Here is a 26491-nt window from a genome sequence, read left to right on the forward strand (position 1 = left end):
TTGGAGAGTGTGTGAGTGTGTGTGCGCGATGTGTGAGTGTGTGCGGTGTGGGAGAGTGTGTGAGTGTGTGTGTGGTGTGGGAGAGTGTGTGAGTGTGTGCGGGATGTGGGAGAGTGTGTGAGTGTGTGTGTGCGGTGTGGGAGAGTGTGTGAGTGTGTGTGCGATGTGGAAGAGTGTGTGAGTGTGTGTGCGATGTGGGAGAGTGTGTGAGTGTGTGTGCGGGGTGTGTGAGTGTGTGTGTGCGGTGTGTGAGAGTGTGTGTGAGTGTGTGTGTGGGGTGTGGAGAGTGTGTGTGTGTGTGCGGTTTGGGAGAGTGTGTGAGTGTGTGCGATGTGGGAGAGTGTGTGAGTGTGTGTGCGGTGTGGGAGAGTGTGTGAGTGTGTGTGCGGTGTGGGAGAGTGTGTGAGTGTGTGTGCGATGTGGGAGAGTGTGTGAGTGTGTGTGCAGTGTGGGAGAGTGTGTGAGTGTATGTGTGGTGTGGGAGAGTGTGTGAGTGTGTGCGGGATGTGGGAGAGTGTGTGAGTGTGTGTGTGCGATGTGGGAGAGTGTGTGAGTGTGTGCGCTATGGGAGGGTGTGTGAGTGTGTGCGGTGTGGGACAGTGTGTGTGTGGTGTGGGAGAGTGTGTGAGTGTGTGTGCGGTGTAGGAGAGTGTGTGAATGTGTGTGTGCGATGTGGGAGAGTGTGTGAGTGTGTGTGCGATGTGGGATAGTGTGTGTGAGTGTGTGTGCGGTGTGGGAGAGTGTGTGAGTGTGTGTGCGGTTTGGGAGAGTGTGTGAGTGTGTGTGTGCGGTGTTGGAGAGTGTGTGAGTGTGTGTGCGCGATGTGTGAGTGTGTGCGGTGTGGGAGAGTGTGTGTGTGTGTGTGTGGTGTGGGAGAGTGTGTGAGTGTGTGCGGGATGTGGGAGAGTGTGTGAGTGTGTGTGTGCGGTGTGGGAGAGTGTGTGAGTGTGTGTGCGATGTGGAAGAGTGTGTGAGTGTGTGTGCGATGTGGGAGAGTGTGTGAGTGTGTGTGCGGGGTGTGTGAGTGTGTGTGTGCGGTGTGTGAGAGTGTGTGTGAGTGTGTGTGTGGGGTGTGGGAGAGTGTGTGTGTGTGCGGTTTGGGAGAGTGTGTGAGTGTGTGTGCGATGTGGGAGAGTGTGTGAGTGTGTGTGCGGTGTGGGAGAGTGTGTGAGTGTGTGTGCGATGTGGGAGGGTGTGTGAGTGTGTGCGGTGTGGGAGAGTGTGTGAGTGTGTGTGCGGTGTAGGAGAGTGTGTGAATGTGTGTGTGCGATGTGGGAGAGTGTGTGAGTGTGTGTGCGATGTGGGATAGTGTGTGTGAGTGTGTGTGCGGTGTGGGAGAGTGTGTGAGTGTGTGTGCGGTTTGGGAGAGTGTGTGAGTGTGTGTGTGCGGTGTTGGAGAGTGTGTGAGTGTGTGTGCGCGATGTGGGAGTGTGTGTGCAGTGTGGGAGAGTGTGTGAGGGTATGTGTGGTGTGGGAGAGTGTGAGTGTGTGCGGGATGTGGGAGAGTGTGTGAGTGTGTGTGTGCGGTGTGGGAGAGTGTGTGAGTGTGTGCGCTATGGGAGGGTGTGTGAGTGTGTGCGGTGTGGGACAGTGTGTGTGTGGTGTGGGAGAGTGTGTGAGTGTGTGTGCGGTGTAGGAGAGTGTGTGAATGTGTGTGCGATGTGGGAGAGTGTGTGAGTGTGTGCGCGATGTGGGATAGTGTGTGTGAGTGTGTGTGCGGTGTGGGAGAGTGTGTGAGTGTGTGTGCGATGTGGGAGAGTGTGCGAGTGTGTGTGCGGTGTGGGAGAGTATGTGAGTGTGTGTGCGGTGTGGGAGAGTGTGCGCGGTGTGGGAGAGTGTGTGTGTGTGGAGTGAGAGAGTGTGTGAGTGTGTGTGCGGTGTGGGAGAGTGTGTGAGTGTGTGCTGGGTGTGGGAGAGTGTGTGAGTGTGTGCGCGGTGTGGGAGTGTGTGTGCGGTATGGGAGAGTGTGTGCGTGCGGTGTGGGAGAGTGTGTGAGTGTGTGCGGGGTGTGGGAGAGTGTGTGAGTGTGTGTGCGGGGTGTAGGAGTGTGTGTGAGTGTGTGTGCGGGGTGTGGGAGAGTGTGTGAGTGTGTGTGCGGGGTGTGGGAGAGTGTGTGAGTGTGTGTGCGGGGTGTGTGAGTGTGTGTGCGGGGTGTGTGAGTGTGTGTGCGGTGTGTGAGAGTGTGTGTGAGTGTGTGTGTGGGGTGTGGGAGAGTGTGTGTGTGTGCGGTTTGGGAGAGTGTGTGAGTGTGTGTGCGATGTGGGAGAGTGTGTGAGTGTGTGTGCGGTGTGGGAGAGTGTGTGAGTGTGTGTGCGATGTGGGAGGGTGTGTGAGTGTGTGCGGTGTGGGAGAGTGTGTGAATGTGTGTGCGATGTGGGAGAGTGTGTGAGTGTGTGCGCGATGTGGGATAGTGTGTGAGTGTGTGTGCGGTGTGGGAGAGTGTGTGAGTGTGTGTGCGATGTGGGAGAGTGTGCGAGTGTGTGTGCGGTGTGGGAGAGTATGTGAGTGTGTGTGCGGTGTGGGAGAGTGTGCGCGGTGTGGGAGAGTGTGTGTGTGTGGAGTGAGAGAGTGTGTGAGTGTGTGTGCGGTGTGGGAGAGTGTGTGAGTGTGTGCTGGGTGTGGGAGAGTGTGTGAGTGTGTGCGCGGTGTGGGAGTGTGTGTGCGGTATGGGAGAGTGTGTGCGTGCGGTGTGGGAGAGTGTGTGAGTGTGTGCGGGGTGTGGGAGAGTGTGTGAGTGTGTGTGCGGGGTGTAGGAGTGTGTGTGAGTGTGTGTGTGGGAGAGTGTGTGAGTGTGTGTGCGGGGTGTGGGAGAGTGTGCGGGGTGTGGGAGAGTGTGTGAGTGTGTGTGGGTGTGGTGTGTGTGTGTGCGGGGTGTGGGAGAGTGTGTGCGGGGTGTGGGAGAGTGTGTGAGTGTGTGTACGCTGCCAAAGGGAGTGTGTCAGTCTGGTTCTGGAGAGAACTGAAGCCACTATTCCCAGAAAGCGAGATGGCAGAGTTGCCCATAGCTGCAGTCTCGGTGAAAGCCTGGAGTGGGGCAAGCTCTGAGAGCGAGCCGCCTGCGGGTAGATGCTCAGTGAGACTTACCAACTAAAAGCAGCTCCCTGGGTCAAACCATCATCACTCACTCCGAGAGAAACTCCTTCATCCCTGAACCTTCTCCCCACACTCCAGGAGACGGAAATCACTTCCAATCATTCACTCACAGCCATGTGGCCATTCAGCCCATCTGCACCAGATCTCTGATTCTAACCACTCCCTGCCTGGGAAGGTCTATCCCCTCGTATCCCCTCTGCTTCCTAATCTGGCAGCTTCAACGGCACACCTTGTGGTTCTCTGTCCTTTCCCCAGCCTTTCCCCACTGGCCCTGTGGATTTGAGGCATTGTAGTCCCGTGTGCCTGAATACAGGGAAAAGCTTTGTTTTGCCAGCAGTGCAGGCAGGTCATAGCAAACGTGGATGTACAGAGCGTGGGGCGCTCAGACAGAGCGAGGGATGGAGGGTTACCGCTGCACAGGAGGGGCGGAAAGCAAGATCAGCGTGAGATTGGAAGTCAGAGAGTCCATTCCGCGTCTAATTCCTGAACCTGTTGGGGTGTCTGTGTTTACGTAGCTCCTGCCTGAGGGCAGAGGTTGGAGGAGAGTGTTACTGGGGCGCGATGGGTCTTTGATGGTTTCGGCAGCCTTTCTGAGGCACTCAGAAACGTAAACGGAGTTGGTGGATGGGAGGTTGGCTCCTGTGATGGTCTGGGCCATGTACGGCACCTTCAGCAGTTTCTCACGGTCCTGGGCAGAGGGGTTGCTGTCCCCAGCTGGAGGCACCCAGGCAGGGGGCTCTCAATGGTGCATCTGTCAGGATTGGTGAGGGTCCTAAAGTTCCCTGAGGAAGGTTACGCAATGTTGAGCCTTCTTCCCAGACGTAGCCACCTGGGAAGTCTGGGACAGATTGTCTGGTCTCCTGACTCCTGGCTGAACTGACCAAACTCAACTCCACTTTCCCCTTTTCCCCCTTCCCAGTGTGGTAACAGGCCATTCGGCCCAACAGGTCCTCCGCAGAGTATCCCACCCCAGACCCATTCGCCGACCTTATTACTCTGCACTTAGCACGGCCAATCCACCCTAACCTGCACATCCCTGGACACTATGGGACAATTTAGCACGGCCAATCCACCCTAACCTGCACATCCCTGGGCACTATGGGACAATTTAGCACGGCCAATCCACCCTAACCTGCACATCCCTGGACACTATGGGACAATTTAGCACAGCCAATCCACCCTAACCTGCACATCCCTGGGCACTGTGGGACAATTTAGCACGGACAATCCACCCTAACCTGCACATCCCTGGACACTGTGGGACAATTTAGCACGGCCAATCCACCCTAACCTGCACATCCCTGGACACTATGGGACAATTTAGCACGGACAATCCACCCTAACCTGCACATCCCTGGGCACTATGGGACAATTTAGCACGGCCAATCCACCCTAACCCGCACATCCCTGGGCACTATGGGACAATTTAGCACGGCCAATCCACCCTAACCCGCACATCCCTGGACACTATGGGACAATTTAGCACGGCCAATCCACCCTAACCTGCACATCCCTGGGCACTATGGGACAATTTAGCACGGCCAATCCACCCTAACCTGCACATCCCTGGACACTATGGGACAATTTAGCACGGCCAATCCACCCTAAACTGCACATCGATAGGTATGTACCAGTCAGGCATGGTGTAAAGGGCCTTGTGAGGCAGCCGTGGTTTAGTAAGGAATTGGAGTCCCTTGTGAAAGGGAAGAAGGCGGCATATGTAAAGATGAGGCGTGAAGGTTCAGTTGGGGCGATTGAGAGTTATAAGGTAGCCAGGAAGGAGCTAAAGAGGGAGCTAAGAGAAGCGAGAAGACATGAAAAGTCTTTAGCTGGTAGGATTAGGGAAAACCCAAAGGCTTTCTATAGGTATGTCAAGAATAAAAGGATGACTAGGGTAGGTATCGGTCCAGTCAAGGATAGTAGTGGGAAGTTGTGTGTGGAGGCGGAGGAGATTGGAGAGACATTAAATCAGTACTTTTCATCAGTATTCACTCAGGAACAGGACACTGTTGCTGATGTGAATATGGAATCACAAATAATTAGAATGGATGCCCTGGAAATATGCAGGAAAGAGGTTTTGGGAATATTGGAAAGGATGAATATAGATGTCTCCTGGGCCTGATGGCATTTACCCCAGGATCCTATGGGAAGCTAGGGAGGAGATAGCAGAGCCATTGGCCTGGATTTTTATGTCGTCGTTGTCAACAGGAATAGTACCAGAGGACTGGAGGATAGCGAATGTGGTCCCATTGTTCAAGAAAGGGAGTAGGGATAGCCCTAGCAACTATAGGCCAGTGAGTCTGACTTCAGTGGTGGGCAAAGTCTTAGAGAGAATGGTAAGGGATAAGATTTATGAACATCTGGGTAGGAATAACGTGATCAGGGATAGCCAGCATGGTTTTGTGAAGGGCAGGTCGTGCCTCACAAACCTTATTGAGTTCTTTGAGAAGGTGACCAAGGAAGTGGATGAGGGTAAAGCAGTAGATGTTGTGTATATGGATTTTAGTAAGGCGTTCGATAAGGTTCCCCATGGTAGGCTAATGCTAAAACTTCAGAGGTATGGCATTGAGGATACATTAGAGGTTTGGATTAGGAATTGGCTGGCTGGAAGGAGACAGAGGGTAGTAGTTGATGGATTATGTTCATCTTGGAGCGCAGTTACTAGCGGTGTACCACAAGGATCTGTTTTGGGACCATTGCTTTTTGTTATCTTTATAAATGATCTAGAGGAAGGACTTGAAAGCTGGGTAAGCAAGTTTGCGGATGACACAAAAGTCGGTGGAGTTGTGGATAGTGAGGAAGGAAGTGGTAGGTTACAGCGGGATATAGATAAGTTGCAGAGCTGGGCGGAAATGTGGCAAATGGAATTCAATGTAGCTAAGTGCGAAGTCGTTCACTTTGGTAGGAATAACAAGATGATGGATTACTGGGCTAATGGTAGGCTACTTGGTAGTGTGGATGAGCAGAGGGATCTTGGTGTCCATGTACACAGATCTCTGAAAGTTGCCACCCAGGTAAATAGTGCTGTGAGGAAGGCATATGGTGTACTGGGCTTTATTGGCAGAGGAATTGAGTTCCGGAGTCCTGAGGTCATGTTGCAGTTGTATAAGACTCTGGTGAGGCCTCATCTGGAGTATTGTGTGCAGTTTTGGTCGCCATACTATAGGAAGGATGTGGAAGCTTTAGAACGAGTGCAGAGGAGGTTTACCAGGATGTTGCCTGGAATGGTAGGAAAATCTTATGAGGAAAGGCTGAGGCACTTGGGGCTGTTCTCATTGGAGAAGAGAAGGTTTAGGGGAGATCTGATAGAGGTGTATAAGATGATTAGGGGTTTAGATAGGGTAGATACTAAGAACCTTTTACCGCTAATGGAGTCAGGTGTTACTAGGGGACATAGCTTTAAATTAAGGGGTGGTAGGTATAGGACAGATGTTAGGGGTAGATTCTTCACACAGCGGGTTGTGAGTTCATGGAATGCCCTGCCCGTATCAGTGGTGAACTCTCCTTCTTTATGGTCATTTAAGCGGGCATTGGATAGGCATTTGGAAGTTATTGGGCTAGTATAGGTTAGGTAGGATTCGGTCGGCGCAACATCGAGGGCCGAAGGGCCTGTACTGCGCTGTATCCTTCTATGTTCTATCCCTGGACACTATGGGACAATTTAGCACGGCCAATCCACCCTAACCTGCACATCCCTGGGCATTATGGGACAATTTAGCACGGCCAATCCACCCTAACCTGCACATCCCTGGACACTATGGACAATTTAGCACGGCCAATCCACCCTAACCTGCACGTCCCTGGGCACTATGGGACAATTTAGCACGGACAATCCACCCTAACCTGCACATCCCTGGACACTATGGGACAATTTAGCACGGCCAATCCACCCTAACCTGCACATCCCTGGGCACTATGGGACAATTTAGCACGGCCAATCCACCCTAACCTGCACATCCCTGGACACTATGGGACAATTTAGCACGGCCAATCCACCCTAACCTGCACATCCCTGGACACTATGGGACAATTTAGCACGGCCAATCCACCCTAACCTGCACATCCCTGGGCATTATGGGACAATTTAGCACGGCCAATCCACCCTAACCTGCACGTCCCTGGACACTATGGACAATTTAGCACGGCCAATCCACCCTAACCTGCACATCCCTGGGCACTATGGGACAATTTAGCACGGCCAATCCACCCTAACCTGCACGTCCCTGGGCACTATGGGACAATTTAGCACGGCCAATCCACCCTAACCTGCACATCCCTGGGCACTATGGGACAATTTAGCACGGCCAATCCACCCTAACCTGCACACCCCTGGGCATTATGGGACAATTTAGCACGGCCAACCCACCCTAACCTGCACATCCCTGGACACTATGGGACAATTTAGCACGGACAATCCACCCTAACCTGCACATCCCTGGGCATTATGGGACAATTTAGCACGGCCAATCCACCCTAACCTGCACATCCCTGGGCACTATGGGACAATTTAGCACGGCCAACCCACCCTAACCTGCACATCCCTGGACACTATGGGACAATTTAGCACGGACAATCCACCCTAACCTGCACATCCCTGGACACTATGGGACAATTTAGCACGGCCAACCCACCCTAACCTGCACATCTTTGGACTGAGGGTGGAAAATGGAGTGCCCAGAGGAAACCCCACGCAGACACGGCGGGGAGAGGTGGAGCATGTGCCGACAGTCACCCGAGGGTGAGATCGAACCTGGGAACCCAGGGCTGTGAGGCAGCAGCGCTAACCACTGAGCCACTGCGCTGACCAGAGGGAGTGGTGTAGTCTGGGGCACAGCGGACCCTGAGGTGACCCTGTTACTGAGGAGTGTCTGGAATGTCTCCGGTTGCTGCCCTGGTGTTGGGGAGAGTCGCAGTGGGCTGTCAGACTCTGGTATTTATCAGGGGCCTTGGGAAATGGGAACCAAAACCAATTAATGCGGGAAAGGCACTGCAGCCAACCAGCCCCCCCCCCAACCCCCACCCCGGGCTGCACAGTCAGAGACAGAATAAATTCTCCCCTGGAGAACGGCTGGACATACTGCCAACTGCCCCTTACTGACGGAGACTGACGAATGAGCGAGACAGCAGTTACCCATCCCAGGGAAGAGATGGTCACTGGGAGATAATCGCCGAGGGGGCAGGGGGTGGAATTCAACTCCACAGGAAGCTGTCGGAAGGACTCCTTGCAAGGCAGCTGTTGGAAATGGTCCAACTAAGGGCAGAGGGAGCTGGGTGGATCGGTGCACAGATCATAGGTTGTGGAGAGAGGGTGGTTCACAAAGCACACAGTGCTCTATCCACAGGGATGGAGAGCAGGGAGGCGAGGTTTAACATGTACAAGGCACAGGTTAGATCACAGTGCAGAGAGAGACACACTGTCACAGGGTCAGTACTGAGGGAGTGCTGCACTGTCACAGGGTCACTGCTGAGGGAGTGCAGCACTGTCACAGGGTCACTGCTGAGGGAGTGCCGCACTGTCAGAGGGTCACTGCTGAGGGAGCGCCGCACTGTCACAGGGTCACTGCTGAGGGAGTGCTGCACTGTCACAGGGTCAGGACTGAGGGAGTGCCGCACTGTCACAGGGTCACTGCTGAGGGAGTGCCGCACTGTCAGAGGGTCAGTGCTGAGGGAGTGCCGCACTGTCACAGGGTCAGTACTGAGGGAGTGCCGCACTGTCAGAGGGTCAGTGCTGAGGGAGTGCCGCACTGTCGGAGGGTCAGCACTGAGGGAGTGCCGCACTGTCGGAGGGTCAGCACTGAGGGAGTGCCGCATTGTCGGAGGGTCAGTGCTGAGGGAGCGCCGCACTGTCAGTGGGTCAGTGCTGAGGGAGCGCCGCACTGTCGGAGGGTCAGTGCTGAGGGAGTGCCGCACTGTCAGTGGGTCAGTGCTGAGGGAGCGCCGCACTGTCGGAGGGTCAGTGCTGAGGGAGCGCCGCACTGTCGGAGGGTCAGTGCTGAGGGAGCGCCGCACTGTCGGAGGGTCAGTGCTGAGGGAGCGCCGCACTGTCGGAGGGTCAGTGCTGAGGGAGCGCCGCACTGTCGGAGGGTCAGTGCTGAGGGAGCGCCGCACTGTCGGAGGGTCAGTGCTGAGGGAGCGCCGCACTGTCGGAGGGTCAGTGCTGAGGGAGCGCCGCACTGTCGGAGGGTCAGTGCTGAGGGAGCGCCGCACTGTCGGAGGGTCAGTGCTGAGGGAGCGCCGCACTGTCGGAGGGTCAGTGCTGAGGGTGCGCCGCACTGTCAGAGGGTCAGTGCTGAGGGAGCGCCGCACTGTCAGAGGTGACAGTAACTAGCCATCTAAAATGACTTCACTGTCTGTCGGCAAACTGGATGATGTCCTTTGGAGATGAAAGTTGCTGGAGAGATGGAAGTCAGTGGCACCTCACCGTTTGCTTGCCGGGCCCTGAGAGTATTGTGAGGCGCAGTAATGTTTGATGGTTCTGGCAGATTGGCTGTGTTTTATTGTAGGCTGCCTCGGGAGAAGCAAATTAACTGTCTGCGGCTGACAGTAAGAGAGATTGTATTTCTGTGGACCATAGACGCAGCTATATAAACAACACAGGAGCTGCAATAATTGATTTAACTCCCCGGGGTTAACAGAACAGTAATGTATTAGAGAGAGATTCATAACTCCCTCAGCACACTGTGAATAACATGAGACACGGCTGCTTCTCCCAACCCTGCCACCCCCAAAACCCTTTATCGCTCGAATATGGTCATCTCTGAGACAGACTGCGCCATTCCTGACTTGTCCAACCGCAGTAAATAAAAATCACCCATGTCTCTACGTCCTCAGGAGGCTCAGGAAATTTGACACGTCCGCAAGGACTCTTATCGACTTTTACAGATGCACTGTAGAAAGCATCCTGTCCGGATGCACCACGGCCTGGTACGCCAACTGTCTTGCCCAGGGCTGTGAGACACTCCAGGGAGCTGTGAACACAGCCCAGTCCCTCACCAACCTTCCACCCACCGACTCCATCTACACTCCCCACTGCCTCGGGAAGGCAGCTGACATCATCAGAGACCCCTCCCACCCCGGTTATAATCTCTCCCAGCCTCTTCCCTCAGGCAGGAGGGACAAAAGCTCAAACACACGGACTGACAGATTCAAGGACAGCTTCTTCCCCGCTGTTATCGAACTTATGGGCGGGCCCTCTCAATTAATTCTGATCTCTCCCTGTCTCTGCAACACTGTGTTCTGCACTTTCATACAGTTCTGGTCTCCTTCCTATCGGAAAGACGTGAAACTTGAAAGGGTTCAGAAAAGATTTACAAGGATGTTGCCAGGGTTGGAGGATCTGAGCTACAGGGAGAGGCTGAACAGGCTGGGGCTGTTTTCCCTGGAGCGTCGGAGGCTGAGGGGTGACCTTATAGAGGTTTATAAAATTATGAGGGGCATGGATAGGATAAATAAACAAAGTATTTTCCCTGGGGTGGGGGAATCCAGAACTAGAGGGGCATAGGTTTAGGGTGAGAGTGGAAAGATATAAAAGAGACCTGAGGGGGAACTTTTTCACCCAGAGGGTGGTACATGTGTGGAATGAGCTGCCAGAGGAAGTGGTGGAGGCTGGTACAATGACAACATTTAAAAGGCATCTGGATGGGTATATGAATAGGAAGGGTTTGGAGGGATATGGGCCGGGTGCTGGCAGGTGGGACTAGATTGGGTTGGGATATCTGGTCGGCATGGATGGGTTGGGCCGAAGGGTCTGTTTCCATGCTGTACATCTCTATGACTGGCTTCTGCGACCCTGATTCACCCTGTCCAGCGTGACCTGACGGCGGAGCACACAAACCGAAGCTTTTCACTGTACCTCGGTACCCGTGACAGGAATAAATCAATCTCCCGGTCACTCGCCACACGCCAACCTCCTGAGGTCACTGCCTTCAGCTCCTCAGTTCACCCTGTGACAACGCTGACCCAGGGAGCTGTGCGGACACCTGAATGGGAGTCCATTGCCCCCTTTAACGCTCTGCCCGTCCTCACCTTCACTGATGGTGTCCCGAGGTTCAAGAATTCACCCCTTAAAACTCTCTGCCCTTCTCTCTCATAAAACATAAAACATTCCAGCGCTGTACAGGCCCTTCAGCCCTCGATGTTGTGCTGACCTGAGGAAACTGAAGCCCATCTAACCAACACTACTCCATTCTCATCCATATGTTTATCCAATGACCATTTAAATGCTCTTAAAGTTGGCGAGTCTCCTACTGTTGCAGGCCGTGTGTTCCCACACCCCTCCTACTCTCTGAGTAAAGGAACTACCCCTGACATCTGTCCTATATCTAACATCCCTCAATTTAAAGCTATGTCCCCTCATGCTAGCCATCACCATCTGAGGAAAAAGGCTCTCACTGTCCAACCTGAATTGTCCCATAGTGCCCAGGGATGTGCAGGTTAGGGTGGATTGGCCGTGCTAAATTCTCCAATAGTGCCCAGGAATGTGCAGGTTAGGGTGGATTGGCCGTGCTAAATTGTCCCATAGTGTCCAGGGATGTGCAGGTTTGGGTGAATTGGCCGTGCTAAATTGCCCCATAGTGCCCAGGGATGTGCAGGTTAGGGTGGATTGGCCATGCTAAAATGTCCCATAGTGCCCAGGGATGTTCAGGTTAGGGTGGATTGGCCGTGCTAAATTGTCCCATAGTGTCCCAGGGATGTGCAGGTTAGGGTGGATTGGCCGTGCTAAATTGTCCCATAGTGCCCAGGGATGTGCAGGTTAGGGTGGATTGGCCGTGCTAAAATGTCCCATAGTGCCCAGGGATGTGCAGGTTAGGGTGGATTGGCCATGCTAAATTGTCACATAGTGTCCAGGGATGTGCAGGTTAGGGTGGGTTGGCCGTGCTAAATTGTCACATAGTGTCCAGGGATGTGCAGGTTAGGGTGGATTGGCCGTGCTAAATTGTCCCATAGTGCCCAGGGATGTGCAGGTTAGGGTGGATTGGCCGTGCTAAATTGTCCCATAGTGCCCAGGGATGTGCAGGTTAGGGTGGATTGGCCGTGCTAAATTGTCCCATAGTGTCCAGGGATGCGCAGGTTAGGGTGGATTGGCCGTGCTAAATTGTCCCATAGTGTCCAGGGATGTGCAGGTTAGGGTGGATTGGCCGTGCTAAATTGTCCCATAGTGCCCAGGGATGTGCAGGTTAGGGTGGATTGGCCGTGCTAAATTGTCCCATAGTGTCCAGGGATGCGCAGGTTAGGGTGGATTGGCCGTGCTAAATTGTCCCATAGTGCCCAGGCTCGGTGGGTGGGTCATGTGAAATCTGGGTTTACAGGTTTAGGATGGGATATTCTTCAGAGGTTCGGTACAGACCCGATGGGCCAAATGGCCTCTCTCTATGCAGTCAGCGTTCTGTCCAGCCCATCCTGGGTGATTTAATCCTTTGAACCCCGAGACAGTTGGGTCTCCTCCAAATGCTGAACCGTCCGTAAGCAATGGGTCACGAGGCTTCGGCTCTGGGCCGGTATGGGTACGATGGGCGGAATGGTGTTCCTCCTGTAGGGTGGAGAAATGGCGTCTTCCAAACCCGATCCTGCAGCAAGAGATTTTGTGTGTGACTATGTCTGTGTGTCTGTCTGTTTGTTTCTGTGTGTGTGTGTGTGTGCGTGTCTGTGCGTGCGTGTGTGTCTGTGTGTGTGTGTGTGTGTGTGCGTGTCTGTGTGTGCGTGTCTGTGTGTGCGTGTGTGCGTATCACTGTGTGTGCATGTGTGAGGGTATGTGTGTGTCTGTGTGTGTGTGTGTGTGTGTATGTGTGTCTGTGTGTGTGTGTGTGTATGTGTGTGTGTGTATGTGTGTGTGTATATGTGTGTGTGTGTGGTTTGGGGAGGGTTGAACCTTCCCCTGGATCCCATGGTGCACAAGGTCTTACCTCACTCTATAATCACACGGTCAATTCACCATTCCCCCTGAGAACGGCAGAGAGCTCGGGCCCAGAAACATTCACCTGGAGCTGTGAGGTGATTGATGGCGAAGTTATTGATGGTTATATTGCTACAGGCTACATACTGCAGAGTTTCTGCCTGGCAAGATTTAATTCCTCTCAAAATCCGTTTGGTCTCGACTGTTAGATTAATGAAAACAATCACCTTCTTCACTCTGTCGTTTCACTTTGAACAGAACACCTTCAGAAGTTTGTGTGTTTTTACGAAAATGGTCACTCACAGGATTTGGGGGGGGGGGGGGGGGGGGAAGTGACGTCACTGGCTGGGTCCAGCATTTATCACCCCTCTGTCCCTAGCTGCACTTCTCCTTGAGAAGGTGGGGGGGTGAGCAGCCATCTTGAACCGCTGTAGTCTGTGTGCTGTGGGTTGGACCCACAATGCACTGGGGGAGGGAGTTGGAGGATTCTGACCCAAGGAACGGGCCGATATATTCCCAAGTCGGGATGGGGAGCGGTGGGAATGTGTGGGGGGTGGTTGGGGGGGTGGTGTTCCCCATGTATCTGCTGCCCCTTGTCCTTCCAGATGGTGGTGGGTTTGGAAGGTGCTGCCTGAGGAGCCTCGGGGAGTTGCTGCAGTGCGTCTTGTAGCTGGTACCCACTGCTGCTACTGAGCATCGGGGGGTGGAGGGAGGGGGTGGAGGAGTCATTGAGGCCTCCAACAGAGTATGCTCCAATCAAAAGCAACCACCTCCCTAGTTCTAACCCCATTTCCCCAGCTCGTGGCCCATGGACCATCGAACTCCTTCTTTGATGTGATGGTGGTGGAGGGAGGGAGTGGGTTTGGACAGGGCTGCCTGAGGAGCCTTGCGGAGGGACTGCGGTACGTCTCAGAGACGGTACACCACTTATCTCATTCACAGTGTGAGTGGGTCCTCCCCCTGGGTCTTCGTCTCTCAAAACCAAGGGACCCTGCCACCGGGCATCAAGCTCCTTCGCGAATGGCTGGTGGGTTAGAGCCTGACCGCGGTGATCTGCCTGCGTTTGTGACAAGATTCAGCGGGGCTGCCCCTGGGTCTTCCATAGGAATCCCAAAGAGACTGGGAGTGGAAGGAGGACATTCAGCCCATCGTGTCCACTCCACATTCAATCATGGCTGATGGGCATTTCAACGCCACTGACCCGCACTCTCCCCGTAGCCCTTAATACCTTGCCAGATTAAGAATGTATCAATCTCTGCCTTGAAGACATTTAATGTCCCGGCCTCCACTGCGCTGCGTGGCAATGAATTCCACCGGCCCACCACTCTCAGGCTGACGAAATATTTCCGCATTTCCGTTCTAAGTTGACACCCTCTAATTCTAAGGCTGTGCCCACGGTCTCCCCACCTAATGGAAACAACTTCCCAGCGTCCACCCTTTCTAAACCATGCATTATCTTGTACGTTTCTATTAGATCTCCCCTCGACCTTCTCAACGCTAATGAATACAATCCCAGGATCCTCAGCCATTCATTATATGTCAGGCCTACCATTCCAGGGATCATCCGTGTGAATCTCTGCTGGACATGCTCCAGTGCCAGTATGTCCTTCCTGAGGGGTGGAGCCCAAAACTGGACACAGTATTCTAAATGGGGCCTAACCAGAGCTTTATAAAGTCTCAGAGGCACATCGCTGCTTTTACATTGTAACCCTCTTGAGAAAAAAAGTGAACCCACAGAGGTAGGACTCTAACCCCAGCTCCCTGTCCACTCCCCGCTCAACACTGTGTGCTTCCCACTTCAGAGTCCATCAGCAAATGCTGGAACGGCTCTCCCTCAGCACTGACCCTCCGACAGTGCGGTGCTCCCTCATTACCAACCCTTCGACAGTGCGGCACTCCCTCAGTAATGACCCTTCGACAGTGCGGCACTCCCTCAGTACTGACCCTCCAACAGTGCGGCACTCCCTCAGCACTGACCCTCCGACAGTGCGGCACTCCCTCAGCACTGACCCTCCGACAGTGCGGCACTCCCTCAGCACTGACCCTCTGACAGTGCGGCACTCCTTCAGTACTGACCACTGGGCATTTCGCAAATTGGAGCCTGATTTGAGACTGCCTGTGAAGCGGTGAAATAATCAAATCCCTGAAGGGAATGGAGTTGAGTGAGGGTGTGGACGGGGGCAGGGGAGGGGGACGAGGGAAGTTGATTGGGGGGATGGCGGTGATGGGAATTGAATGAGGCGAGGGCGATAATGGATGAGGCTGAGGGGAGTTGAGCGAGGGGACGGCAATGAGGGGTTTTGTTTGAGTAACATATAGAACATAGAACCTAGAATACAGCACAGACAGGCCATTCGGCATTGAGGGCCCGGCTGGTTGGTTGTATTTGGTGCGCTGGGGGTTTGGGGAGGCCTCCACTGACTATGAAGCCTGGCCCTCATTGACATTCACGGGCCTAATGTCCAGAGACGGGCCTTCAGGCATCGCCATGACAACGCAGGCCTCTTAGTGGCAGCTCACGCTCCACTTGAGTCTGAATCGGGCCCTTGATATTCTCCCATTGTTTGGGAAAGAAAGAGCTTTCTTTTTTTCTTGCCTCTGGTGAAAGGTTTTGGTTACATAACTGACGATGTCCTCAATTTGTATTGAAGACTTTTATAACTGTCTGAAAGGAATAAGTACGCAGGGAGTGGTTTCAGACACACTTCCCATGGATCCACAATGCCAACTTTACATAATCCGCTGCAGATATGTCTAAGCGCCTTGACAAACTGTAAACACTGGCTCAGGAATTGCTCTTAAGACATCCGAGCAAAGAGTTTTTTTTTCCCGGGGCACCTTGGGGGAGGAGGGAGACGGGGGGGGAGAGGTTTGGGGAAGGACCAGCAGAGCTGAGGGCTCCCAGGCAACATGGCCGCCCATGGCACAATCAAAATGGAGGTGGGGTTGGTTGCCAAGGAATGCTGTTGGAGCGTTCCGAAGGCTGGACTTGGAGGATGGTGGAGATCTCTCGGAGGGTCATTGTGTGGTAAGGGAGGAGTTAGTTGCAGGTGAGGGACTGGCATTAAGAGTTAGCTCAGGGAGTTGTGGCCTGTGGTTCAGAAAGTTCTTGCTGCTGGGAGCCCGGGTGTGGGTGAGGCCCACAGGGCCCCGATGTCTGAGTTTGCTGGAGGAGCCAGGAGACTGATCAAGGGCATGGGCCTTCTTCCCCACTCCCTCCCTCCCTCTCCCTCTCTCCCTCACGGTGTGTTAGCTTTTATTGGTAGAGGGATTGGGTTTCAGAGCCATGAGGTCATGCTGCAGCTGTACAAAACTCTGATGCGGCCACACTTATTGCGTACAGTTCTGGTCACGGTATTATAGGGAGGATGTGAAAGCTTTGGAAAGGGTTCAGAGGAGATTTACCAGGATGTTACCTGGTATGGAGGGAAGGTCTCATGAGGAAAGACTGAGCGACTTGAGGCTGTTTTTATTAGAGAGAGGAAGGTTAAGAGGTGACTTAATTGAGGTACATAAGATAAGCGAGTTAAGGAGGGTGGACAGGGAGAGCCTTTTTCCTCAGATGGTGATGGCTAGCACGAGGGGACATAACTTTATACTGAGGGGTGATAGACATAGGAATTAATGGCAATCGATGAACCTACCCTTCCCATCTCTGTCGTCAACGGGCGACCCCTCGTTCCAAAATGACTTCCTCTGAGGTGGGGGAGTCAGAGGAAGGGATCAGCCACACCCTCCCTACCAGGTCCGCTGCCATTCTTATAAAGAACCAGAGAATCCCTCCGGCCCAGCCAGTCCTCACCAACCCTCTGAAGAGCATCCCACCCAAATCCATTCCACTCCCCAATTACTCTATACTTACCCCTGACTAACATCACTGGCCAATTTAACATCACCAATCCACCCTAACCTGCACATCCCCGGGCACTATGGGACAATTTAGCATGGCCAATCCACCCTAACCTGCACATCCCTGGGCACTATGGGACAACTTAGCACGGCCAATCCATCCTAACCTGCACATCCCCGGGCACTATGGGACAATTTAGCATGGCCAATCCACCCTAACCTGCACATCCCTGGGCACTATGGGACAACTTAGCACGGCCAATCCATCCTAACCTGCACATCCCTGGGCACGATGGGACAACTTAGCACGGCCACCCACCCTAACCTGCACATCTTTGTGACTGTGGGAGGAAACTGGAGCACCCAGAGGAAACCCCACACAGACACGGGGAGAATGTGCAAACTCCTCACAGACAGACGCCCGAGGGTAGGATTGAACCCTGGTCCCTAGTGCTGTGAGGCTGCGGTGCTAACCCACTGAGCCACCGCACCAGCCATCAGCCCCCAACTGAACCCAAACGAGTACAGGCCCAAGCTCCTTGTCCTCTCCTCTGTCAGCCCCTCCACTACCCTGGAACAGCTGAGCGGGCATTGTCTGTATGCCGTCCGTATTTCCTGAGAGAAGGGCTCCCCACTTCCCTCCCTCACTCACGGTATTCCAGTTCCCCCGCCTGACAACAGCAACCGGGATGAGGTGAGGCAGGTTGGAGGAATATAGGTTCCAACTGCGGCAACGATGCATTTTTATAGCGCCCGTCACCCCAACAAACCACTGGAAGACTGCTCAAAAGCCGTTGAAAGGAGGGAGTTGGTGAGGAAGGGGGGGGGGGGGTTGGTGCGGGTGAGGGCAGCGATTGTAAGAGACGCGGTGGGCACAGCAAGATCCCATGGCCCAGTTGCGAGGCTCTCCAGCCAGGCCCAAATGAGCCCAGTTCTCACAGGGGAGGGTCCCCGGGTATCACCCCGCGAGGAGTCCCCATCTGGACATTGGCACCTATCCCAGAATCCTTTGCAGAGCTGTCGCTGGGCAACTCTTGCCTCCCAATTCACAGAGCGAGACGTCAGGTTGGGGATGGAGGGGCGACTGGCAAGAGCTGGGTGGAGGTGAATGAAGGAAGGAGAGAGAGAGAGAGAGAGAGAAGGGAGAGCACTAGGTGACAAATTGCAGAGATTACAATCGCGAACCGCTGAGGGGCGTGGGGCCCAATGGCAGAGCCACGGAAACTGGGGTCAAGTTCATGAAAGTGGAACTAGGCATCCACCAAAATAGGGAGGGGGTGTAGCAGCTGGAGGGGGTTACAGAGATAGGGAGGGGGTGTAGGGGCTGGGGGGGGTTACAGAGATAGGGAGGGGGTGTAGGGGCTGGAGGGGGTTACAGAGATAGGGAGGGGGGTGTAGGGGCTGGAGGGGGTTACAGAGATAGGGAGGGGGTGTAGGGGCTGGAGGGGGTTACAGAGATAGGGAGGGGGTGTAGGGGCCGGAGGGGGTTACAGAGATAGGGAGGGGTATAGGGGCTGGAGGGGGTTTCAGAGATAGTGAGAGGTACAGGGGCTGGAGGGGGTTACAGAGATAGGGAGGGGGTCTACGGGCTTGAGGGGGTTACAGAGATAGGGAGGGGGTGTAGGGGCAGGAGGGGGTCACGGAGATAGGGAGGGGCAGGAGTGGTCAGAGGGATGGCTGTGGAAACCCCCATCCCTCAGCGTTTCGGCAGGCGAGGGGTGAAGAGCTGACTGAGAGAAGCCTTCGCTCCCCTTCCCCGTTCCCCCTCCCCCTCCCCCTCCCCCTCCCCCAGCCTGCGCTGTCTGTTGCGAACACATTTGTGAACTAAATGGCCTGTGGGTGAAAACGAGCAGTTGATGAGAAAGTGACAGGACCCTGTCACAGCGCACAGCGGACAGTCACGGAGATGGGGAATCAGAGAGACATGGCAGGCTATAATTACCCCGAATTAGTTTGCCAGTCTCTGGGGAGGGGGGTCAGTCTGTCGGTCTGTGTGTGAGTGGGAGCTTTGGGATCAGAGACGAGCCCAGAATTGAAGGTTTATTCATTTTGGCAGCCGCATCAACAACCAGCTGCATTGATGTGGCGCCCACCTTGATGGATGCTTGCCCCAGGTGCAATTGTTCCCTGTGTACCCCCTCCACTCTCCCACAGTTTTGTCTGGCACCAAGATAATGCCATGGACGAGTGACCCAAAACTCAGTCAGAGAGAGAGAGAGAGAGGTGGAGGGGTTAGGGAGGGAGTTCCTGAGGTCAGGGCAGCTGAATGCATGGTCACCAGCGGTGGAGCACCAGGGTGGTTAAATAGACCAGAATCATAGGAATGTGGAGATCTCATGGGTTTGTAGGTGGTGACAGAAACTCCAGGCATTCACCATCTCCAACAAGAGACAGTCTAACCATCTCCCCCTTGACATTCAATGGTGCTACCATCACTGAATCTAACCATCGCCCCCTTGACATTCAATGGTGGTCCCATCACTGAATCCCCCGCTGTCATCATCCTGGGGATAACCATTGACTGGATGCCTGGGTGGGTTGCTCTTCGGAGCGTCGGTGTGGACTTGTTGGGCCCTGTTTCCACACTGTCGGGATTCGGAGATAATACCACTGAATGTGGTCAAAGTCAAAACCTTGAAGAGGCTGGAGATATTGGGGCTAATGGGGGGGGTGCGTGGGGGGTAGTGGGGGACATAGGAACAGGGGACGGAGTTGGACAATCAATGGCGGTCCCACTAAACAGCAGAATAGACTCAAAGGGCCGAACGGCCTTACCCTGCTCCTATTTTCAACGTTACTGTGTCAGCTTCCATCCGAAAATAATCCATCCGTCCCAGACATGTCCCCGAACCATCTACAACACACTACAACCACTTGACTGGCAACTGGAGTAAGTCAGCGCTGGGGGAGAGGCACAGGGAAGCAATTGGCCTGGTGTTCATTGTCAATCAGCAGGGGGACAGCCATTGACCGCGTGAGTTTGTTTAACCCCTGTCCCCCCGTAAGCTTTGTGTTCCTGTGAGATCTTTGTGAGAGAGCGGGGTTGACGGGGACTCTGCCATCAGACGGGAGGGCGGAATGGGGAACAGATGAGTCTGGAGGGAGTCTGCAACATGCACGAGGAACCACTGAAATGTCAGAGGGGCCAGAGCTCTGAGTAATTGCAGGCATTGTATACTCATTGTGACTCGATGTAACAGGAGTGGTTTCCCACAGCCAGAGGGTGGGTGGGAGAGATGCTGTGAACCAGAGAGTTCTGGGAGCAGGGACTTCCCCCAGTCGTGCACTGGTCACAGTGAACCAGACAGTGGGCATTTGGCACATCGAGTCTGTACCAGCCCTCCCAAAGAACACCCCACCCTATCCCTGCATTTCCCACCGAGGCATGGATTATGGGACAATTTAGCACGGCCAATCCACCCTAACCCACACATCCCTGGGCACTATGGGACAATTTAGCATGGCCAATCCACCCTAACCTGCACATCCCTGGACACTATGGGACAATTTAGCACGGCCAATCCACCCTAACCTGCACATCCCTGGACACTATGGGACAATTTAGCACAGCCAATCCACCCTAACCTGCACATCACTGGGCACTATGGGACAATTTAGCATGGCCAATCCACCCTAACCTGCACATTCCTGGGCACTATGGGACAATATAGCATGGCCAATCCACCCTAACCTGCACATCCCTGGGCACTATGGGACAATATAGCATGGCCAATCCACCCTAACCTGCACATCCCTGGGCACTATGGGACAATGTAGCACGTCCAATCCATCCTAACCTGCACATCCCTGGACACTATAGGACAATTTAGCATGGCCAATCCACCCTAACCTGCACATCCCTGGGCACTATGGGACAATTTAGCAAAGCCAATCCACCCTAACCTGCACATTCCTGGGCACTATGGGACAATTTAGCACAGCCTATCCACCCTAACCTGCACATCCCTGTGCACTATGGGACAGTTTAGCACGGCCAATCCACCCTAACCTGCACATCCCTGGGCACTATGGGACAATTTAGCACGGCCAATCCACCCTAACCTGCACATCCCTGGACACTATGGAACAATTTAGCACAGCCAATCCACCCTAACCTGCACATCCGTAGGCACTATGGGACAATTTAGCACGGCCAATCCACCCTAACCTGCACATCCCTGGACACTATCGGACAATTTAGCACGGCCAATCCACCCTAACCTGCACATCCCTGGGCACTATGGGACAATTTAGCACGGCCAATCCACCCTAACCTGCACATCCCTGGGTACTATGGGACAATTTAGCACGGCCAATCCACCCTAACCTGCACATCCCTGGGTACTATGGGACAATTTAGCACGGCCAATCCACCCTAACCTGCACATCACTGGGCACTATGGGACAATTTAGCACGGCCAATCCACCCTAACCTGCACATCCCTGTGCACTATGGGACAATTTAGCACGGCCAATCCACCCTAACCTGCACATCCCTGGGCACTATGGGACAATTTAGCACGGCCAATCCACCCTAACCTGCACATCCCTGGGCACTATGGGACAATTTAGCACGGCCAATCCACCCTAACCTGCATGTGTTGAGAGATTATTGCGGCTCCTAATTCATCTTTATATTCCAGTCACTTCCAGGGGAGTCTATGCAAAGCTACGCAAGGCTGATCCATCCGCTGCTAATGAATTCAGATGTCCTGAGGATGTAAATATTAACACAGCCACCCACCTCAACCCCCTCTTTTCTTTGTGCCTATTGCAGGTTTGAGATGGCCAATCCTCCTCATTACTGAGCTTTCGTCAATCACTTCTACAGATCAGGGCACTTAAACGGATTCAGCTCCTTTTAATGTTGGAAGGGATAATGGAGGAGAGAGTGATTGTATAACAGAAAGGCAGCGAGAGAGAGAGAGGGGGAGAAAAAGAGAGATCAACGGAGAGGGATAGGTACAGAGAAAGAGAGCGCGGCAGAGAGAGGGAGATTGAGGGGGGAGGGATATAGGTAAAGAGATAGAGAGATCGATAGAGAGGGGTATGGCTAAGAGAGAGAAACAGACTGTGACAGAAGGAGAGAGAGAGGGATTGAGGGAATGGGAAATAGCTAGAGTGAAAGAGAGAGACTAATGGAGAGAAGGTATATAAAGAGAAAGAGTTGGGTAGAGAGAGAGAGGGGCAGAGAACACAGGGAGAGGTAGAGAGGTTGATCAAGAGAAATAGATAGAAGAACACACGGGAGTTAGTGGAGGAGAGAGTGTTGTATAACAGAGAGGGCGATAGAGAGAGGGAGAGAGAAGGAGGGAAGGAGACAGAGGGATATGGCTAGAGAGAGAGAGAAAGAGAGCGAGTCAGAGAGATAGAGGAAGAGGCAGAGCGAGAGGCAGGTGGGGATATGGCCTTGCTCTCTCCCGTCTTCATTCTCCACTCTGCAGTCACGGAGTCTACTCCATCCCGCTCCCCCTCTTCCCCTCGTTCTCTCAACTGGTCAGTTCTCGAATCATAGCAGTCTGCAGTGCAGACAAAGGCCCTTGGGCTCATCGTGTCCACACCAGTCTGTGCCAACCCACCTCCCTGTTCTAGCCCCATTACCCCAGCACTTGACCCATCGCCTTGCCATCGCGAGTGCCCATCGAAATCCTTCTTCAATGCGATGGGGGGTTTCTGCCTGTCCCACCCCTCTCAGGCATCGCGTTCCAGACTCCCACCACCATCTGGGTGAAAACGTTTCCCCTCAGGTCCCCCTCGAAATCTCCTGCCCCTTTCCTTGAACCGATGTCCCCCTCCCCCAGTCACTGAACCACCCCCCACCAAGGAGGTAATGTTCCTTCCTGTCTCTGTAAGCACCCCCATCATTTTATCCATCTCAGTCATGACCCCCCCACCCCCCCCCCCCCCCCCCCCCATCTCCTCTGCTTGATGGAAAGCGACCCCAGTCTGTCCAATCTCTCCGTCGCTGGATCCCTCCAGCCCCAGGTAACATTCCAGGGGTCACTCGAAACAAAGGGTCACCTCTGCTTTCTCTCCTCAGAGGCTGCCAGACCTGCTGAAATTTCTCCAGCGATTCCTAGCGCAACGACCTTTTTTCTTTCTGTAGCAGAGGTCACTGTGGGCTACTCCTGTACTCAGATCCTTAATTGAAATAAATATCTCTCCTGATGGAAGGCAGTGGAGCATGATCCGCTGACAGACGCGAGTTGATGGATTGATATTGCGGAACCAAACCGACTCCCCGGGCTCCCCCTCACACACCTCCCCACCATCTTGTCCTCCAAGGCCTCTCACACAGGCCAACACAGTCCATCATTAACCCAGGAGAGAGCCAACGGGATCCAGAGAGATTCCCACATCGGCTGTTCATCCTAAATCCGAGGTCATTCAACTATTTTTCTTTTTGATGAACGAGCAAAAGGACGGGGTGGGGGGGGGGGGCGGCGCGGGGACAGGTGTTTGGAGTTAGGCCGCACTGACAGCTCAGGCTTCAGGCCTACTCCATTTCCTATTTAGGGCTGGGAAAATAACTCCATGGAAGCTGGTATTGCATCACCCTCTAGTCCCACGCAGAGAGTCCTGGACGCTGACCCAGACAGTGAACAGAATCGTCTGACATTCCTGTTAATGTCTGTCAGCCAGGGCTTCCTGTTAACAGCCTCAATTAGGGAACTCACATTCTCGTTTCAGTCCATACAAAACAAGATCGTATTGTATTGACTTGGGTGTAGTGGGTTGGTAGCCTCATTCCTGATGAAGGGCTCTGGCCCGAAACGTCGAATTTCCTGTTCCTTGGATGCTGCCTGACCTGCTGTGCTTTAACCAGCAACACATTTTCAGCTCTGATCTCCAGCATCTGCAGACCTCACTTTTTACTCGGGTCAAATCTGTGGTCAACCATGCTCCCTTGAAGGGGGCTATTTTTTGTTTAACCTCGTGTTAGAGGTGTTGGTGAGGCCACTTCAGTGCACAGTTCTGGTCTCCATGTTATTATTAAGCTGGAGAGGGTGCAGAAGAGATGCGGCCAGGATTGGAGGGTTGGGGTTATAAGGAGGGGCTGAACAGGCTGGGGGCTGTTTTCTCTGGAGCATCAGAGGCTGAGGGGTGACCTTATAGAGGTTTATAAAATCATGAGGGGGCATGGATGGGGTCTTTTCCCTGGGGTAGTGGAGTCCAGAACTAGAGGGCAGAGGTTAAGGGTGAGAGGGAAAAGATATAAAAGAGACCTAAGGGGCAACTTTTTCACACAGAGGGTGGTGTGTGTATGGAATGAGCTGCCAGAGGAAGTGGTGGGGGCTGGTACAATTGCAACATTTAAAAGGCATGTGGATGGGGACAGGAATAGGAAGGGTTTGGAGGGATATGGGCCAAGTGCTGGCAAATGGGACTAGATTGGGTTGGGATGTCTGGTCGGCATGGATGGGTTGGACCGAAGGGTCTGTTTCTGTGCAATACATCTCTGTGACTCTATGACTTTTTGTCACAGGAGTACAGGAGGCTGGGGGGTGAGGCATGGATAGGGTAAATAGCCAAGGTCTTTTCCCGAAGGTAGAGGAATCCATGACTGGAGGGCGTATGTTTATGATGAGGGACGATCTCTCCTGGTTCACACACATTGATGTGACGGTCAATAAATCACAATGCTTCTACTTCCTGAGGAGGCTAAGGAAATTCAGCACGCCCAAAAGGACTCTCAGCAATTTTTATTGATGTACCATTTATCTCACGGCCTGGTATGGCATCTGATCTGCCCAGGTCCGTGAGAAACTAAAGTGAGCTGTGAACACAGCCCAGTCCCTCACACAAACCCAACCTTCCATCCACCGACTCCATCTACACTCCCCACTGCCTCGGGAAGGCAGCCGACATCATCAGAGACCCCTCCCACCCCGGTTATAATCTCTCCCAGTCTCTTCCCTCAGGCAGGAGGGACAAAAGCTCAAACACACGGACTGACAGATTCAAGAACAGCCTCTTCCCCGCTGTTCCCAGACTCATGAACGGCCCTCTCAAATTTCACATCTAATCTGGATGTAGGTTTTGCTCGCTGAGCTGGAAGGTTCATTTTCAGACATTTCGCCACCATGCTAGGTAACATCTTCAGTGAGCCTCTGGATGAAGCACTGGTGGTGTAGCCCACTTTTTGTGTCTATGCGGATGGATAAACAGGCATAAAACTAGCCACTAGGATACATGAACATCGACTAACCACAAAAAGACATGACCCACTCTCACTAATATTCTTACGTACGGATGAGGAAGAACACCATTTCGTCTGGGACAACACATCCGTCCTAGGACAAGCCAAACAGAGACACGCACGAGAATTCCTAGAAGCATGGCATCCCAACCGGAACTCTACCAACAAACAGATTGACGTGGATCCCATTTACCACCCCCTGAGAAAAAGAACAGGAAATGACATCACCACAGGGAATGATGTCACCACAGGAAATGACATCACCAACCCAAGGAAACTCACACATAGAAATAGAAAGCGGGCTACACCACCAGTGCTTCATCTGGAGGCTCACTGACTATGTTACCTAGTACGGTGACGAAACGTCTGAAAATGAACCTTCCAGCTCAGCGAGCAAACCTACAGCCAGAACCTCAACCTGAGCTACAAATCTTCTCAAAATTCAAGTCTAATGTTGGTCCCACTGTCTGTGCCCCTTCCCCGTATTCCTTGTTCTGTTCTGTCACCCCAATGCACTTTGTGTGGTGTGACCTCTGCGCAAAACAAAATGTTTCCCTGTCCCTCGACACATGTGCCAACGGTAACTCACATCAAAGAAAAGAGGGACGATATAAAAGGGACCCCGAGGGGCAACGTTTTTTTCACACAGAGGGTGAGCTGCCAAAGTGGTAGGACGGTCGCAGCTCAGCGATGGCATTTCCTATGGTGATGTCATTTCCTGTTCTTTTTCTCAGGGGGGTGGTAAATGGGATCCAAGTCGATGTGTTTGTTGATAGAGTTCCGGTTGGGATGCCATGCTTCTAGGAATTCTCGTGCGTGTCTCTGTTTGGCTTGTCCTAGGATGGATGTGTTGTCCCAGTCGAAGTGGTGTCCTTCCTCATCCGTATGTGAGGATACTAGTGAGAGATGGGCATGTCGTTTTGTGGCTAGTTGATGTTCATGTATTTTGGTGGCTAGTTTCCTATCTGTTTGTACATCTGCATATATGGTGCGTGAATTGGAAAGGTTAAGAGGGATTTGGGCCCAAGACAGGACTAGCTCGGGTTGGGAAATGTGGTTGGCATGGACGAGTTGGGCCAAAGGGCCTGTTTCCCGTGCTGGTGTGCTTCTCTGGGAAAGTGAGTTGCTGTTTCACTATGCCTTTGGTTAACCCCACCTTCTCTCTCTCTCTCTCTCTCTCCCCGCAGGAGCAAGGGAAGATTCAGGTGATCTTTAACGTCGGGACAGACGACATTGTGATCGAGGAGGCCAACGTGGTCGTCAACGATGGCAAGTACCACGTGGTGCGTTTCACGAGGAGTGGTGGAAATGCCACGCTGCAGGTGGACAACTGGCCCGTCAACGAGCGATACCCAGTGGGTGAGTCACCACTCTCCTTACCCCCTCATCTGCCCACACACACACACACACACACACACACACGCCAACTCTCTTTCCGCCCACCTCCCCCAATTGAT

The 26491-nt window shown here is 53.4% G+C and overlaps 1 protein-coding gene across 1 annotated transcript in view; it reads left to right on the forward strand.

Moving 5' to 3' along the window:
* LOC132836189 (neurexin-2-like) overlaps positions 1–26491 on the forward strand; it is a 1025492-nt gene that overhangs the window by 878882 nt on the left and 120119 nt on the right. Inside the window, exon 21 of the mRNA XM_060855516.1 lies at positions 26222–26393. Within this exon, the coding sequence (XP_060711499.1) occupies positions 26222–26393 (172 nt within the window). The remainder of the gene's footprint in view (positions 1–26221; positions 26394–26491) is intronic.

This window comes from Hemiscyllium ocellatum, chromosome 46 (genome assembly GCF_020745735.1).
Source record: "Hemiscyllium ocellatum isolate sHemOce1 chromosome 46, sHemOce1.pat.X.cur, whole genome shotgun sequence".
NCBI lineage: Eukaryota > Metazoa > Chordata > Chondrichthyes > Orectolobiformes > Hemiscylliidae > Hemiscyllium > Hemiscyllium ocellatum.